The sequence below is a fragment of the Lampris incognitus genome, chromosome 19, assembly GCF_029633865.1.
Source record: "Lampris incognitus isolate fLamInc1 chromosome 19, fLamInc1.hap2, whole genome shotgun sequence".
Taxonomy (NCBI): Eukaryota; Metazoa; Chordata; class Actinopteri; order Lampriformes; family Lampridae; genus Lampris; species Lampris incognitus.
Window position 1 is genome coordinate 18,982,154 of NC_079229.1, and position 17,581 is coordinate 18,999,734.

The 17,581-nt window shown below is 45.5% G+C and overlaps 1 protein-coding gene across 2 annotated transcripts in view; it reads right to left on the reverse strand.

Moving 5' to 3' along the window:
• Positions 1-203: 203 nt before the first annotated feature.
• Positions 204-17,581, reverse strand: part of pdcd6 (programmed cell death 6) — a 19,739-nt gene continuing 2,361 nt past the window's right edge. The window contains exons 2-6 of one of the 2 annotated variants that reach the window (XM_056299495.1): positions 15,828-15,889; positions 4,393-4,437; positions 2,745-2,903; positions 1,685-1,794; positions 204-1,163 (exon numbers count right to left, since the gene is read on the reverse strand). In XM_056299495.1, the coding sequence (XP_056155470.1) occupies positions 1,065-1,163; positions 1,685-1,794; positions 2,745-2,903; positions 4,393-4,437; positions 15,828-15,889 (475 nt within the window). In that variant the 3' untranslated portion in view covers positions 204-1,064. Of the gene's footprint in view, positions 1,164-1,684; positions 1,795-2,732; positions 2,904-4,392; positions 4,438-15,827; positions 15,890-17,581 lie in introns of both variants that reach the window. The other variant, XM_056299494.1, reaches the window with a different exon arrangement.

Genomic DNA, 17,581 nt, shown 5'->3' on the forward strand with positions numbered 1-17,581 from the left:
GTGAATGTGCGACACGTTTTCCAGCCCCTTGAGAAACAAATCCTCGAATAAAGGGTTCTGCAGTACCTCACTGGTGCATTGCGCCGGTGTAGTACTCGGAAAACTCAGCAGAGGGCACCATTGAGCCATTTGGCTTTCTTTGTTTCTTTACATGCATCGTGATCCTCTGTGGCTGAAAATAATCACAGTAAAAACCCTTGGTTTTAAAATGTTTTGTTTGTTTGTTTTTAATAAAAGAGATTCCTCTTTTGTGTTTTTACAGCTCTTAAGGCATCATGCACAAAAAAAATAAGCCAAACTTGAGGCTTATGCTTACTCACTACCTAAAGTTATGCGCTTCCACAATTATAGATTGGCTGGTTAAAAATAAGTTTATACAAATATGGCATGTAAGCTGGCATGTCAGTGAACCTCAAAAGCAGATCCTCGCCTGCTTTCACAGTTTTTGTAAACATGGCTTTGAGCAAAACAGGTCTTGGGAAAGAAAAGAGAAAAAGAGAACGCATGCTTCAACATGGGGTTGAATTTCCCTGAAAAGCATGCAGTGTGTCCCAAATGATATTCACAATGTCATAAGTTTGTCTCAAGCACAGATACTCAGGTCTTTTTGTAATAACATTAAGTAAGACATCAAACAAACTCTATGGACATCAACAGACAGACTGACAAGACAGACAAGAGGGTAATGTCTGTGATATCCCACATACATCCCAACCCAGACTTCCCTCCACGTTGACATTGTTCCAACTGGTCGTCTTATAAACACTACAAGATTTTTTTTTTTTAAACAAATCAAGCATCCCCCTTAGCTAACTCGGGCAAGTGTTGTCAACTGGGTACCATGAAACCCAAGCAGAGAACACCTCAAAGGAGAAACAAAACCAGGGACCCCACAGGACTCAGTATATCAATTTCACAAATTTGTGCACGGCAGCCTAACCAACAGAGACTAGAAATCTGGTCTAAAAATCTTGTAGTGTCCGCCATGGGGGACATCTGGGGAGGTGCCGGGGGCATTGGCACAGTTGTGTCCAGTTGTGCTATTCTGTGTTGGTCCGTGTGCGCTATACGACATTGAAGACCATGGATAGATACTGTTCATATGACACCTGGATCCAGCCGTCCTGGTCTGTGTCATATCGCCTGAATACATCGGTCAATCTCTGTGGGAAGAAGGGACGGGAGATTTTAAAATCGGCAAAAAAGTGTTGAGCAAAAAATAACAACACTAAATGATGCATGTTTGGGGTAAACAGCATTTTTCCACAGCCTGTAAAGACAAGAAACTGAGGTGCTTCTCGAGGTGCAAAATTTTGACAAGTGCAACCATCTTGGAAGTCAGCCTACTGTATTTCCAAGAACAATGATATTGATGGTGACAGATAGTGCAGCAATATTGATACTGATATTGACAGGGCTATTGATAGAGTGACATTGGCAGTGATATTGCTATTCAGCTCACATTGGGAAAATAAAAGGATGGATGCGACATTGCGGACATCATCATACCTATATGATGGTTTTATTGATTGCTTCATCGGAAAATTAGCTTGCAAATCCTATGACTGCCAAATCAGTGCATCGGGTTTCGTGTGGAGTTCACATTAAGGTCCTTGGTGACACACTGATTTCCACATTAATAAACAGACCCTGAGTGTGTGTAGAGTCCGTGTGCATCCCTAACCTGTAGTACAATACAACACTGGATGAAGTCATCAAAGGCCACCTGTCCCTTCCTCTGGCGGTCAAACTTCTCTATCAGCGTGCCATAGAACTGGTCTGACAGGCGATATCCTGGATGGGAAAAGAGACCATCAGCATATCTTCACTTCTCAGTGGGCCTCTACACATTTTCCATTAAAAATATTCTACCAACCCGCCATATCAATTTCTCAACATTTTTACTGATTTCACTCCGGTGTATGCCGAGAGCAGCTGGTATGATACGACTGACATGACTATGAACTCAGTGATATCAGTGAATAGCTGAAGATAACTCTTCATCTGCAGCTACTTTAATAAAATGTTTTGCCACAGGGATAAAAGGTGACCCCCATACTATCATATGCTCAAGTTAAACACGCCATACTTTTCCAGGTTTTTTTTACCATTCCTTACTTTCTCAAAAATGGGAAATAATCGTATTCATATCCGCATTTCAGACTTTTTATACCTGCTTTGAAACCATTGTTTCGGAGAGATTTGCCTTAATCTTTTCCCAGATATCCGGGTCGGAATGTGCGACACAGCATAATGCAAGTTGAAATGCTGAAACTAGGGCGTTCAGTTGGCTACCAGTCATTTTAACAGCTTATCAGTTATTGTTTAGAGAGTTGGTAAAATGGTGGCCGCTGATTACTTTAATATAACCACCAACCAACTAGTGGGACCATAGGATGAAAACTGCTGCATGCCATGCTTAGAGATGGAAGCATTCAATTGTTTTAGTTTAAACCATTTATTGAATTACAACCAAGGCCTTGAAGGTATTTCTCCAACAGCCTAAGTCAGCATGCCGTCATTCACACTGGAGAAAAGTTGCAGATCAAAAAAATTCAGAAATGGTTCTCACTGCAACCGACAGCGGCGGACACTCGCGGCATGCTGCTCTATTGAGATACACTACAGGAAATAATACACCTGACCTCTGACCCAGAGAAAAAGACAGTCCCAGGAATCCATTTAGATTAGCCCCTTCACCACTGTGATCCGATTTAAATATCAAAGCATACTTTGCTGCTCACCGAACCCAGTCAGCGCCTGTTTGAGCTCGTTCTTGTCGATGAAGCCAGAGTTGTCCCTGTCGTAGGTCCTGAAGATGTTCTGCCAGTCTGTGATATACTTCCACACGCCGGCGAACTCGTTGAAGTTCACCCCCCCTTTGTTCTCCCGGTCGAACATGGCTGCGACAGAGGGAGACAAACAGGGCTGGGATTAAGATCAAGATATGAGGGGCGTCCGGGGTAGTGTGGCGGTCTATTCCATTGCCTACCAACACGAGGATCGCGGGATCGAATCCCCGTGTTACATCCGGCTTGGTCGGGCGTCCTACGGACACAATTGACTGCATCTATGGGTGGGAAGCCGCATGTGGGTATGTGTCCTGATTGCTGCACTAGCGCCTCCTCTGGTCGGTGGGGGGGGGGGATAGTGTGATCCTCCCATGCACTACGTTGCCCTGGTGAAACTCCTCACTGTCAGGTGAAAAGAAGCGGCTGGCGATTCCACGTGTATCAGAGGAGACATGTGGTAGTCTGCAGCCCTCCAGGGATTGACAGAGGGGATGGAGCAGCGACCGGAAGAGTAGGGTAATTTGCCGGATACAATCGGGGGGAAAAGGGGGGGGGGGATCAAGATACGAGGACATGTATCTGTTGAGACTTTTCATATTGTTCACTCGCCCTACTCTTTAACACCTGGACACACACAGGCAAGCATACAAACATGCACGCACGCACAAACACACAACACTTGATTGTACGATAGAAGTGCTGCACTTATCACGCACTTGGGTGTAATCCTACTGGATGAGAGCCGATGTGAAATAGCATATCCGCTTTAAGAGGGCTAACAGTATATTGAAGTGAGGAGCATGCGATTGCTCTCACTTGACTACACTTGATAACACTGGGTTGTTACGATTGGTGAGAAACTGCCTGATCATCCCACCGTGGTCCAATCCAATTATCTCCCAATTATCAGAGCGTTACCAGAAGATATGCTTAGTGCAGCCGATCATCAAACAATGGAATTTACCCTGTACAGAAAACTGAGAGGAGGAGGTGATGGGATTCAAGGGATTTATTTGACTAGTGCCACGAGACACCACGTAAGTACATACAAGACCCATGGAGATATATTTGACGATTCGATGTGGCTTGAAAAAGAAAATTGTTATGGCTGACAACCTGTCAGGATTTAGAGGTGCTTCATAAGTGAACCTATAAACATGTGACACACCAAGTGGTTCCACAGGGGGAATGAATTCAGTCATGCAAAATGCTAAAAAGACAGACTGGTAGGCTCATTAAATTTGTGAATTTACTCAACGTACAGGCAGCAGCCGAGCCACAACACTTTAAAGCATACCAGGAGCAGTTCGAAGCAGCTGTCTCTAGATTGTAGATGGATCAATATGTCTCACAGTCTACAGAAAACGAGAGCTGCCTTTTGAGACAAGCGCTCCCATTTCACACCAAATGTTCTTTTTCCTTTTATTGAGAGCAGTCGGTTTCCACTTAACGGGGAGCTACCAGAGTCTGAAATAAACCCGATTGCTAAATAAGTTATATGCATACGTTACCACGGAGCGGAAAAAACAAACAGCGGCTGGTGGGAATTGGGAGAGGGCAAGTTAAATGTGAAGGAGTGTGGAAGTCAGCAGCTACTCACAGATGATGGATCGGACTGTCACCGGGTTGAAAGGAGTCCATGTGCCTGTAAGAAAGGATATTAGTTTGGTTAAAACATAACAGTGATGGACTATTTGGCTCCACTGGTGGGTTCAGACTCCATCCTGAAGTGAGGATCATTTGAAAATAGCCAAAAGTGAAAAACATAAATGCAATGGGGAAACGCAGACGGTAACTGCCATTATGTTATCACGACAGTCATTATGTTATCGTGACAGCCATTAAGTTACGACAGCCATTATGTTATGACAGTCATTATGTTATCATGACAGTCATTATGTTATCGTGACAGCCATTAAGTTACGACAGTCATTATGTTATCATGACAGTCATTATGTTATCGTGACAGCCATTAAGTTACGACAGCCATTAAGTTATGACAGTCATTATGTTATCATGACAGTCATTATGTTATCGTGACAGCCATTAAGTTAAGACAGCCATTATGTTATGACAGTAATTATGTTATCATGAAAGTCATTATGTTATGACGGCCATTATGTTATGACGGTCATTATGTTATCGTGACAGCCATTAAGTTACGACAGCCATTATGTTATGACAGTAATTATGTTATCATGACAGTAATTATGTTATCATGACAGTCATTATGTTATCACGACAGTCATTATGTTACGACGTTCATTATGTTACGACAGTCATTATGTTATCACAACAGCTGTTGTTATTTGTTATGACAGTCATTATGTTACGACCGTCATTATGCTGACAGTCATTATGTTATCATGACAGTCATGTTACAACAGTCATTATGTTATCACAACAGCTGTGTTGTTATGACAGTCATTATGTTACTGTCACTTAAGTACAAATTAAATGTACAACAACTTTCAGACACCATCTTTGTTTTCTATCTGCTAAGACATGAATGGAATTCATGGAAGATTTGAAATGCTGGTTTCTTTCCCAACGCTTCCTGCCATTGTGTTTGGTCTTTTGTGTCTCTCAAACTAGTGAGGTTCTGTGTGGACAATTGTATTTGAGTTTGGGGTTAAAGGTTAGTGGAGCCATTTTCACTAAAGCCATCAACACTGAAGACACAATGTAAGAAGCAAAAAAAAAAAAAAAAAAAAAAGGAATATTCCAGCATCCTAGTAGTAGAACAGGAATTAATTAACAAATCAGCTGAGGGTAGAGTTTTAAAAAAAAAAACTGGCCTGGAAAAAAAAAAGCGGTGACTTTGTTGTTTTTATCTCTGTGAGCTTTGAGCTCAGATATTATTTAAGTTTGCCGGGTTCGACTTTACAGGATGCATTACCTGCTCTGAAAGTCACAAGGATTTACAGGGAGACTTGGAAACCCTGCTGACTCACCACTCAGCTTTATTTGCGCGTAAGAGAGACAGAAAAAAAGGAGGGGGGGGGGGGACACAATACAGAGGAAAATCAGAATCAAGTAGAGGGGTCTGCGGTGTAGTTTTGCAGCAGTAACTTGATGGAGGTACAGGCAGCCTGTTGTCACTGACCTGAGCTCCTCCTCTGCTAATGCCCCCGCAGACCCCTTTAACACCTCTCTGTCATAATATGAGCCATGTTTCTACTGAGCTGAACCCAGGCAGGTTCTAACGAAATGATTTTACTGCAATATTAGGGAAATACAGCCTTCATGTCTTTATCTTAACCTGTGATGGACTGGCGGCCTGTCCAGGGTGTCTCCCTGCCTGCCGCCCAGTGACTGCTGGGATAGGCTCCAGCATCCCCGCGACCCTGAGAGCAGGATAAGCGGTTTGGATAATGGATGGATGAACCCAGGAATTTGTTCTTTGCTCACTTTGAACATTTTAAACCACATCAACCATAAGGCAAGGCTGCAATTTAGAAGACGTAACTTTCTGAAATGTGGAGTGAGGTGATAGTAATGTACCAGACGAGCAGGAATTAGTTTTCTTCTTGAGCAGAGAAAAAACACTCCAAATCAAATGTTTGTTCAACTCATAGGCCTAATGGTATAAAAAAAATAAGTTTGGGTATTGGATGAGGTCTGCAATCCTTTTGGGACACCAGGGCCAGATTTTTTCAGCGTTATACGGGGATATGGGTGTGGCTGTCTGGGCCTGTGACCGGAGTCATGGATCGGGGCCAGAATCTATATTCATAGTGTTTAGGAATTGATGCGCCGGCCTACGCTTCCTCAAGGCTTCGTACGAGTGTTTGTGAGACCAAGTCATAGCATATTTATGAATAATGTGAATTATTTTCCCCCCTGAAGCTTGATGCAAACCTCAGCTCTCCTTGAAGTCAGCCTTTAATGCACTTCTGAAAGTAAGCAGTGGCACTCAAATGGGTTACATGTTCCCCAAGGTCATGGACCTCGCTTTGGACATAGAGGACAACATCAGCTTTTACACCAACTATGTTAGGTAGGCCTTAATAGGCCTAAAAAAAAAAAAAAAACAGACTGAAAGATAGACAAACAGATATAGTTATTTGAAAACATTACTATTTTTGCATAACAGCAGCAGTTTGTGGTATTTCTTGTGATCCCAGATCAGAAGTCGGATCCTAGGAGGTTTATAAATACAGGTCCAGCAGCAAAGGTGTTAGTAAAATAGCCAAAGGAAGGTGGAGAAAACAGGAGAGGATGGTTAGCCAGCTCTCCAGCCACAACGACCCCCTCTACACCGCTTCTTTCTTTTCCACTACTTTCTCTATCCTTCACACACACACACACACACACACACACACACACACCTCTTCACACCAGCAGCTAGGTGTGAGGTCATCAATGTATGTCAGGCAGACTGTGGTTGCCCATAACGAGGTGGCCAGTGTGTGTGTGTGTGTGTGTGTGTGTGTGTGTGTGTGTGTGTGTGTGTGTGTGTGTGTGTGTGTGTGTGTGTGTGTGTGTCTGATGACCAAATGGGACAAGGCACCCTCTGTGCAGCACACACTGGGCTCTCTCTCTGCCAGTGGTGAGGCAGAGGGAGAGAAGGAGGGCTGGGGAAAGGAAAGAATGATGGAGCCAAGGAGGTGAACGGGGGAGGCAGGCATGTGGAAAAACAGGGTGACTGACTGCGGTACCAGCACCAGCCCACTGGTGGAGCCCAGTGAGACCCCTGTGGTCACACACACTCAGTCACACATTTAAGAAATGCACACACGCACGCACGCGCACACACACACACACTCACACACACGCTGCACTTGCAATTACCCAAGTCATAAACAAGCTTTCAAGCATATAGAATGCACACACTTTCTAACACAAACATAAACCTCAATCAGGCAGTCTCACATTTCAGTATGTATACACACAGACACAGACACAGACACACACACACACACACACACACACACACACACACGCATGCGCGCGCACAGCACCAAGCTAATGGTTTGACCTTGACATTTCAAACCAACCATAAAATGGACTTGATAAAACTCAGGCAGGAGAGCCGGGTAAAAATCATCATCATTGTCCACAACATCATCATGATCACTCTAAATCTACCCCTGGTATGCTGCTGAAACCGTATCTTTCAAGTTTCACAAGCTTTTCGCTAATGTAATTTACAGCCATGACTTCCTTCCATGAGCAGGAAAAGCTTCGTAACACTGGGTATGTGCCAAATCATCAACACCTTGTAAAATATGTCTGTCGGGTTCCATGATGTATCAAAGGGATGACATGGGGGCTTAGTGGTTAGCACTGTTGCTTCAAGGCCAAAAGGGTCCTGTTTCCAATCCCAGCCTTCCTATGTGCAGTTTGCATGTTCTCCCAGGGTTCATGTAGCTTTCCTCTGGGAACTCCTATGTCTTCCCACGGTCCCAAGACATGCATGTAAGCTGAGTAGGTGAGTTGGAGACTCTACATTGCCTAAAAGTATAATCGGTGTGGGAATAAGTGTGAGTGTCCTGCGATGGACTAACCCCCTGTCCAGGGTGTCTGGGATAGGCTCCAGCCCCTGAGATCCTGGACTGGATTAAACAGGTATGGATGGAGGATGCATGAATGAATTCTCAAACACAACATTGACTCCTATGATGCAGACCAGTGGGCCATGCACAGAGAACTGACTTAATCAAAGACATGACAAGTCCTCCTCCCTTACACTTTGCACAGACCGTTGACTTAAAATGATTGTGTCTAACCGAGGGGGAGCAAAAAGCACGCCAGCCCCAGAAAATAACCGCTCCTCTAGTCGGCCTCAGACACGGGCAGGATTGAAATTTGACAAAATGAGCAGCACGAGAGGATAAAGTAAGACTCGGTGCTCTCGTTAAAAAGAAGCAATGCGTCCGCGGTGGTGTAGCGGTCTAAGCATCGGCTTTGTGTCGATGCAGGTGCCCACTGGGGACCAGGGTTCGCGCCCCGGTCTCGTCAGATCCGACTATGGCCAGACTCGATGAAGCAGCAATAATTGGCAGCACTGTCTTCGGGAGGGGGGCAGAGTCGGCTTGTGTTCGTCACATGAATGCGTCTGTGTGTGTCGGAAAAGGCAGTGGTTCGGCCTGGATTCGCCTTGTCACGAAAGTGGGGAGGCGTCTCCTTCGAGACTGCCGGCCGGAGAGATGCAGTTGGCGAACGCATGCAGTACGAGGGTGGGTGTTTGAACTAGAATAGGGATCGATTGGCCACTAAATTGGGAGAAAAAGGGAAAAATCAGAAATAAATTTATAACAAAAAAAAAAGAAAAAAAAAGAAGAAGCAATGCAAGGGTGGCGTGGCAGTCTATTCCGTCGCCTACCAACACGGGGATCACCGGTTCGAATCCCAATGTTACCTCCAGCTTGGTTGGGCATCCCTACAGACACAATTAGCTGTGTCTGTGGGTGGGAAGCCGGATGTGGGTATGTGTCCTGGTCACTGCACTAGCGCCTCCTCTGGTCGGTCGGGACGCCTGTTCGAGGGGGAGGGAGAACTGGGGGGAATAGTGTGATCCTCCCATGCGCTACGTCTCCCTGGCGAAACTACTCACTGTCAGGTGAAAAGAAGCAGCTGGCGACTCCACGTGTATCGGAGGAGACATACGGTAGTCTGCTCTGGAGCCCTCCGTGGATCGGCAGAGGGGGTGGAGCAGCAACTGGGACAGCTCGGAAGAGTGGGGTAATTGGCCGGATACAATTGGGGAGAAAGGGGGGGGGGGAAATGAAAAAAAAAGAAGAAGCACTGCTTACGGCCATTGCCTCATTCAATCCTTTTCCGTGTATTTGTTTTACCATAAAAACACTGCGGATGTAGCACTGTGGGGGTAAGGGTTGTTTGGACTAGCTCCTTGTGCACAGCCATTCAGCCAACTTCGCAGTCTGCAAAGTAAGCATGTGCTCTTTTCCTCTCAGCTATTCTAATGACTATTACTGCCCCTACACACTGCAATGAATAACTCCAAGAGCATAAGGCTGTGTGCAGGGGGTCGGGGGTGGGGGGTGACGACTATGCAGTACGATGGCAGCCGACAGTGAGGCAGCCTAAACAAATAATTAAAATCTTACATATTTATGGAAAGCGGCGAACCTGAAAGGCACATGCAAAGGGACACACAAAGCCTGCTGCACCGAGCCAGTCAGTTTCTCATCCGGCAACGGGGCGTCGTCACACCGGAGAGACGGGAAGGTGAGGGAGACGAGGGAGGATAAATAATGAAAATAAAGAATGGAGGGTATGAGGAAGATAGGCGAGCGGACAAACTGAGAGGGAAAGGGACAGAGTGGGAGGACAAATGAAGAAAAAAGAAGATTAATGAGAGCACGGGCGAGAGAGGAAGTGAAAGGGGACCAACAGACATGGTGAGAGAGAGGACAGGACACAGCAGGCACCAACACCAGCTTGGTGCCTGCTGTGTCCTGTCCTACAACATGAGTCAAACATCAGAAATAGTGTCGGTTTAAATCTAAAATCTTGCGCTTCATTTTTTTTTTCCTTTTTAAAATCTGCTGGTGGGAGAATATCATTTCAATTGTTCCTAATGCAACCTCATTTATTCAAAGAATTTCCAGGAAACAAGTGTCACTGACATCAGGAGGTCAACGCCACTATTATGTAAAATACGTATAACTTGGTTGAAAAAAGGAAACGCTGAAAATGACAACACTGTATAGGAAATGGGCAGCATGGTGGCGCAGTGGTTAGTTAGCGCGGTCACCTCACAGCAAGAAGGTCCTGGGTTCGAGCCCCAGGGTTGTCCAACCTTGGGGGATGTCCCGGGTCGTCCTCTGTGTGGAGTTTGCATGTTCTTCACATGTCTGTGTGGCTGTCTGCTGGGTGCTCCGGTTTCCTCCCACAGTCCAAAGACATGTATCAGGTGACTCGGCCATACTAAATTGTCCCTACGTGTGAATGTGTGTGTGTGAGCCCTGCGATGGCCTGGCAGCTGCCTGTCCAGGGTGTCTCCCCGCCTACCGCCCAATGACTGCTGGGATAGGCTCCAGCATCCCGCGACCCTGAGAGCAGGATAAGTGGCTTGGATAATGGATGCATGGATGGATGTATAGGAAACAGTACGGTACAAATACAACTAAGTATGAATGAATATCACCACCCCCGTGGACTAATTTTCCATTTGTTTTAGGGCAATGTGATTGTAGTATCAGATTAGCATAAATAACATGCTAGAAAGGAAGTTTGCAGTGCTGGGGAGATGAAAATAGCAGCAGGAAAGGGAAGAGAAGGACAGAGGTCAAACAGAACTGGCAATCTGCAAAAATAGTCCCTGTTAATGATCTTACTCTCAATGACGAGACAAAAAAAAATGGAGAGACAGGTGGAAAAGAGAATATCTGGGGAGAAAGAAGAGTGTAAACAACTTCAAAACACACACACACCCCTGCTCCCCAACTTTGAACCAACCTGCCTCCGAGCCACTTTTACAATCGTTACGATATTACAACTAACATATTATTAAGAGACTAAAGAATAAGTCCTATCGTACCGAATTTAAAAAGAAACGTCAGACTCTCCTCCGCTCTTTGAATATTGCTGATGAACAGTCTCCATCTGTTGTTGTGCTGCATGAAGTCCCTGGCAATCCCCAAAACATCCACTGTTGCCAAAAAATGTGTGTGTATGTGTATGTGTGTGTGTGAGTGTGTGGGGGGCACGGGGGGGGGGGCAAGCATCAAACTATTTAGTCTTTTTTGAGACATTGTTGATCTCAGACGCTTTTAAATAACAGAGGGATGAGAAAGACCTCTCAGCACTGGCTGTTGACAGAGGGGTGGTGTAGATCAGCTTCAACAGCTTGTGCACCTCTGGCAATACAGCTTTTGTCACAGGAAGACTCCTCATGGTTGACTGGAGTGACAGCAGTCCCCTTTCCAACTTTTGTTGCACTGCCCCAAAAAAAATCTGTTCTTTTTCGGCGTTTCATTATTCGGTAAAAGCTAACTAGATTACCAAAGAATGATGGGGCAGTTTAAAGACAGACTGACACGCCCTTTCTGAACACATTTTTTAACATTGGGAGTTTGAATCATAACTGAAAATAGGTGTGGTTGTATGAATTCAAAGCTATTGGCTACTGTCTTCCTGGGTGGGTGGGGCTCGGTACCGCTCGTCACTTGTTATTTACAAAAAATGTCGCATAGCGAGAGCGAGAGGGAGATCCTCTGCAAGGATTACAGTTTCGAGGAGGAGGATTCGGTGATACAAATAACTGTTAGATAGATAGATAGATAGATAGATAGATAGATAGATAGATAGATAGATAGATAGATAGATAGATAGATAGATAGATAGATAGATAGATAGATAGATAGATAGATAGATAGATAGATAGATAGATAGATAGATAGATAGATAGATAGATAGATAGATGGATAGCTAGATAGACAGCAATATATCGTAGCAAGATCGATAATAAAGTCTCAGCAAAATAGCACAAATTTGAGCCAAGTAGCTAGCAGGAGGGGGTGAAGGAACGGCTTCTCCATGGTTTTATAGTGTCTCGCTACGGACACACTCTATATGCAAATTGACTGGTTCTACATATCCACCGGCACGATTTGTCATTGGACACCATATACAGTCAATCACAGATCTCTCTCTCGAGTGGCTGCAGACATGCTGTTTTGGCCACTGAATTTCTCCGTGGTCAAATTCCAACTCGGAACATAGCCTATCAATAGCAATTTTCAGATTTTGATATCAGTATCATTTTAACATTACCTGTATGAAGGGAGCAGCGTTGGTGTGTGAACGTCACATAACACAGTTAGCCAATACATTTTTGGATAACAGAATTTATTTTCTTTCTGATAAGCTGTGGGGGGGGGGCAAACAGGGGAGCAGTGTATGATATATGTGGCTACCGATGGATTTGAATTTTTTTACATGTTTGATGTTCAAAAGGGGCGGCACGGTGGCACAGTGGTTAGCACTGTCACCTCACAGCAAGAAGGTCCTGGGTCCGAACCCCAGGGTTGTCCAACCTTGGGGCTCATCCCGGGTCATCCTGTGTGGAGCTTGCAAGTTCTCCCCATGTCTACGTGGGTTTCCTCTGGGTGCTCCGGTTTCCTCCCACAGTCCAAAAACATGTAGGTCAGGTGAACTGGTCACACTAAACTGTCCCTAGGTGTGAATGTGTCGGCCCTGGGATGGACTGGCAGCCTGTCCAGGGTGTCTACCTGCCTGCCGCCCAACGACTGCTGGGATAGGCTCCAGCATCCCGTGACCCCGATTGGGATAAGTGGCTTGGATAATGGATGGCTATTCAAAAGTAGGTAGGGCCCGGGCCCTCCACACATGCATGCAACGCACCCACACACACACAGCAAGTCTCCACCTCCAGGTCTTCAGTGCTCTCTACTCATGCTCTTGGAGAAGGAGAGAAGAGGAGAGGAGGACAGGAAAGGGCACAGACTGATAAAGAGCGAGAGGGAACCAGATAGGGAAGGAGAAGACAGAGATAAATCCAGAGGTTTTCAAACAGAATAAGAGGGAAAATGGTGACGAATAAACAGGCTGAGACAAGTAGTGAGGGATGACGATGGGGGATGAGGTCAAAAAGGACGGCGCTGGCTTGATGGATGATAGGGGTGTAGCAAAATCTCAATACACTTGAGCATCGCGATATTGTCTCTCACAATATTGTATCAATTTTCAAAAACGCTGCATGGATTCGGATTACACAGGAAGAGATTACTTCCTTATGCGGTTTACATCTCCGGACAGCAGGAGGCGGGTGCTGTATTGGGACAGGGCTGCACAGAACCCACAGAAGCAGGCACTGCTAGCGCCACACTAGCTATCCGATTACCCTGCTTTGATGCAAATTGAGGTGCTTTATGACATCTGACACCACGGCTTGCTGCATATTGGGCTGTGTAGCCACAGACCGGTCAGAGTGCCCATAATGACCACTGTGTCCACTGTCAAAAGCTCCTACAATGGGCACGGGAGCGTCAGATCTGGACCATGGAGCAATGGAAGAAGGCGGGCTGGTCTGATGAATCACATTCTCTTTTACTTCATGTGGATGTCTGGGTGTGTGTGTGTCATTTACTTGGGGAAGAGATGGCACCAGGATGCACTATGGGAAGAAGGCAAGCCAGTGGAGGCAGTGTGATGCTCTGGGCAATGGTCTGCTGGGAAACCTTGGGTCCTGGCGTTAATGTGGATGTTAGACACATACCACCTACCTAAATGTTGTTGCAGACCAAGTACACCCCTTCATAGCAATGGTATTCCCTGATGGCAGTGGCCTCTTTCAGCAGGATAATGTACCCAACCATACTGCACACATTGTTCAGGAATGGTTTGAGGAACATGAATAAAGTTCAAGATGTTGCCTTGGCCTCCAAATTCTCCAGATCTCAATCCGATCGAGCATCTTTGGGATGTGCTGGAAAAACAAGTCCAATCCACGGAGGCTTCACCTGGCAACTTACAGGACTTAAAGAATCTGCTGCTTATGTCTCGGTGCCAGATACCAGAGGACACCTTCAGAGGTCTTATGGAGTCCATGCCTTGACAAGTCAGAACTGTTTTGGCGGCAAGAGGAAGATCTACCCAAAATTAGGCAGGTGGTTTTAATGTTTTGGCTGACCAGTGTTTATTACAATATACTGAATCATGACACTTGTATCGTGACATGAGTCATATAACCAAATTCTTGCCAACACACGGCCCTGGATGTTGTGCACGTCTTTTTTGGCCATCTTGTGTCTGCAAGAGCACAGCGGGAGGGTTGGTAGAGAGCATTCAGACAACAGCGTTGGTTGGTGGCTTTGGCTGGCCGGCAAACCACGGGACAGCACACAGCTGGTGCTCAGCTTCATTGGCCACGGTTCACATCACAGATAGGGCTAATGAACTGGAGGAGGCTGCACCAGCAACACCAACACAGTACGTGCACACACACACACACACACACATATTCATGCGCAAAGAGGCGTACCATGATGTACAAAAACACACACACACACACACACACACACACACGCACACGCACAAACGCCACGTTGAAATGAACAAAAAGGCTTATTCTCTCAGGCATACACACAGGCTAATCAGTATGCTGAGCCAGAGCGACAGGGTAGACTGACAGCTTCTTTTGCTGCCGCTTTCAACACTTCTCGTTACCCTCCGAGTGTACAGAAAAATGGGTCTCTGGATATCTGCCCAAAAGTCTTTTGAGTGGAGCCTGAATTTCTGAGAGCAATTCGTCCATGAAATTGATTGGGGAACAAATCACATTTTGATGTGAAGACAAACTCCAAATGTACTGCAATGAATAGGGTTGGTAAACCACGCTCTAAAGAATGCGTCCCATTAATCAATGCGGCATTTCAACTTTCTTATCTCATCGAGGGGACGGTCGAATTTCACGCTGTTACCCACTACTGCAATGCCCACAACCCCCACCGATACCCTTTAAGTAAACCGGGCTAGATCCAGACGTAACTGGACGTCGCAGTGTTGAATTGGCTGCCGGACGACAGCGACAACGAATCCCACATCCTGCTTCACACAGACAGCAGGCAGCATTCTCTCTGAAGCTACCTTAATCAACTTTTCATCGACTTGACTTACGGGGGCAAAAATACGATTACGCTCCTTCTGGTTTTCTCTGCCATTCTGGGACAAAAATAAAAACCCAATCCATTTTGTAATCAAGCTACTGAAAGAAATAGAGAAGGAGTATGAGAGAGAGAGAGAGAGAGAGAGAGAGAGAGAGAGAGAGAGAGAGAGAGAGAGAGAGAGAGAGAGAGAGAGAGAGAGAGTGTGTGTGTAAGAGGGAGAGAAGAGAAACCAATAGGGAGAAGGAACAGAGGGCCAAAACAGAAAAAGAAGACACAAAGATGGTAGACAAGGTCAGTGGTAAAGCAACCAAAAGAGTAAAAAAAAAAAAAGGAAAAAAAGAGAGTGTTAGAGCGAGAGTGAGAGAGCAGAAAAGAGAGAGACATGGAGAAAGAAAAGGAGAGGTAGGCATACAGAGAGAGGAAGATAGGTACGTACCGTTCGATAAGGCCTGCTGAAGCTCTGTGTCTGATATCACTCCACTCCTGTCCTTGTCAACCCTGGGCAGGAAAACACAGATTAGATATCAGCTGCATTAATAACTCTGCACACGCTCACACACACACACACACACACACACACACAGATATCAGTGGCATTAACTGCGCCTGCACACACACACACTCCACACCCTGTGCAGACATACACACACACACACACACACAGATATCAGTGGCATTAACTGGGCCCGCACACACACACACTCCACACCCTGTGCAGACACACGCACACACACACTCCACACCCTGTGCGCGCGTGCACACACACACACACACACACCCCGACACTCGCCAGTCGAAACACGATCCTGCTGAGCCTCTGTAATAATATCAGCAGTCAATTGAGAATGAATGGAGGTCTATGACCAAAACACACAAGGCGGCTTGTACGGCTGGCCTGGCACTCCCCCGGGATCAGCCAGACAAATAAGTGTGTGTATCCTCAGACACGAGTGAAAGTTGAGAAATGCACAAGGTGAGATTTCAGTAATGCCAGATCGGTGTCAAATTGCAGAGATGGCACGGTACCAACAGGGATAGTGAAAGGTGAAACCAAAAACAAAACACCTTGGCCTCTGTATGGTTTAATTTACTAGAAGATGGCAAAAGGAAAAAAATAACAGGACCTAAAGGACGGCCACAGTGACACAAATCTGCGCTGCAAAATGAGCCCGGAAAATAATATTACAGTTATTTGCCAAATTCAGCATTAAGTGGTCGGAATAAAGCTTTTAAAAGGGCGAACACTTTGACAACTTTCAGCACTTAACTTGTGTAAAAACAAATACACTGAAAGAGGTCCACATATTAAATAAGATAACTTAATATACCTGGATTTATACAAGACATCATAATGAATACTCTTAAAGGCCATAAAGCACTACACAGTGTTATGAATAAATAATAAACTGGCCAATTAACTTAATGGCCTAAAAGCATCCCCATGCCAACTCTCTCTGGACTTCAATTATAACCATTTTCCAACGACTGCAGAAAACCAAAGATTTATAAAGCCTGGCGTGTCTCTGGAGAGGTGGAGACTTGAAGACATTCGTGGGTTGAGCATTGACGGAAATAACAGGCCTCGCAGTTATGAAATGTTGCTTAGTCAATCCTCCAATGACTCGGTTGTTCCTTCGCAACTTTCCCAGCCCAACCTGGCAACCAGCAGAAAACTTAAACTGTGTGTGAGTACAAGGGCACAGAGAGAGAGAGAGAGCGAGAGAGAGGAGGAGGAGGGGGGGGGATTCCCAAAGAGAATAACTCGGGACCTGGCCAACACTGACTTAATTTGTGCATATGGGTTTGATTCCCAAAACGTGGCCCTTTTTGTACCGTCACCTCCCATTTTAGCCTCCTTGTCTGCTGGCTGAGCTGTATTCTCTCTCTCTCTCTCTCTCTCTCTCTCTCTCTCTCTCTCTCTCTCATACAAGCATGGCAAATGACCCGCCTAGTAAGGAAAAAAAAAACCATCTCAGCATGCCTCCATAAAGGACAGCTTTGTGACACTGAAGGTGTTGAGCAGTTAAGTTAATGGACCCAGACACCACCAAACACTGATGGATAGACTCTGACCTCTGTGTGTGTGTGTGTGTGTAAGTTCTTTCCTTGTCCCTCTTTCCTTTCTCTACCGTTCATTCATTCCCTCATTCACTCTCCCTCAGGCAAACTTAGCTCGGCAGGTTCTTACAT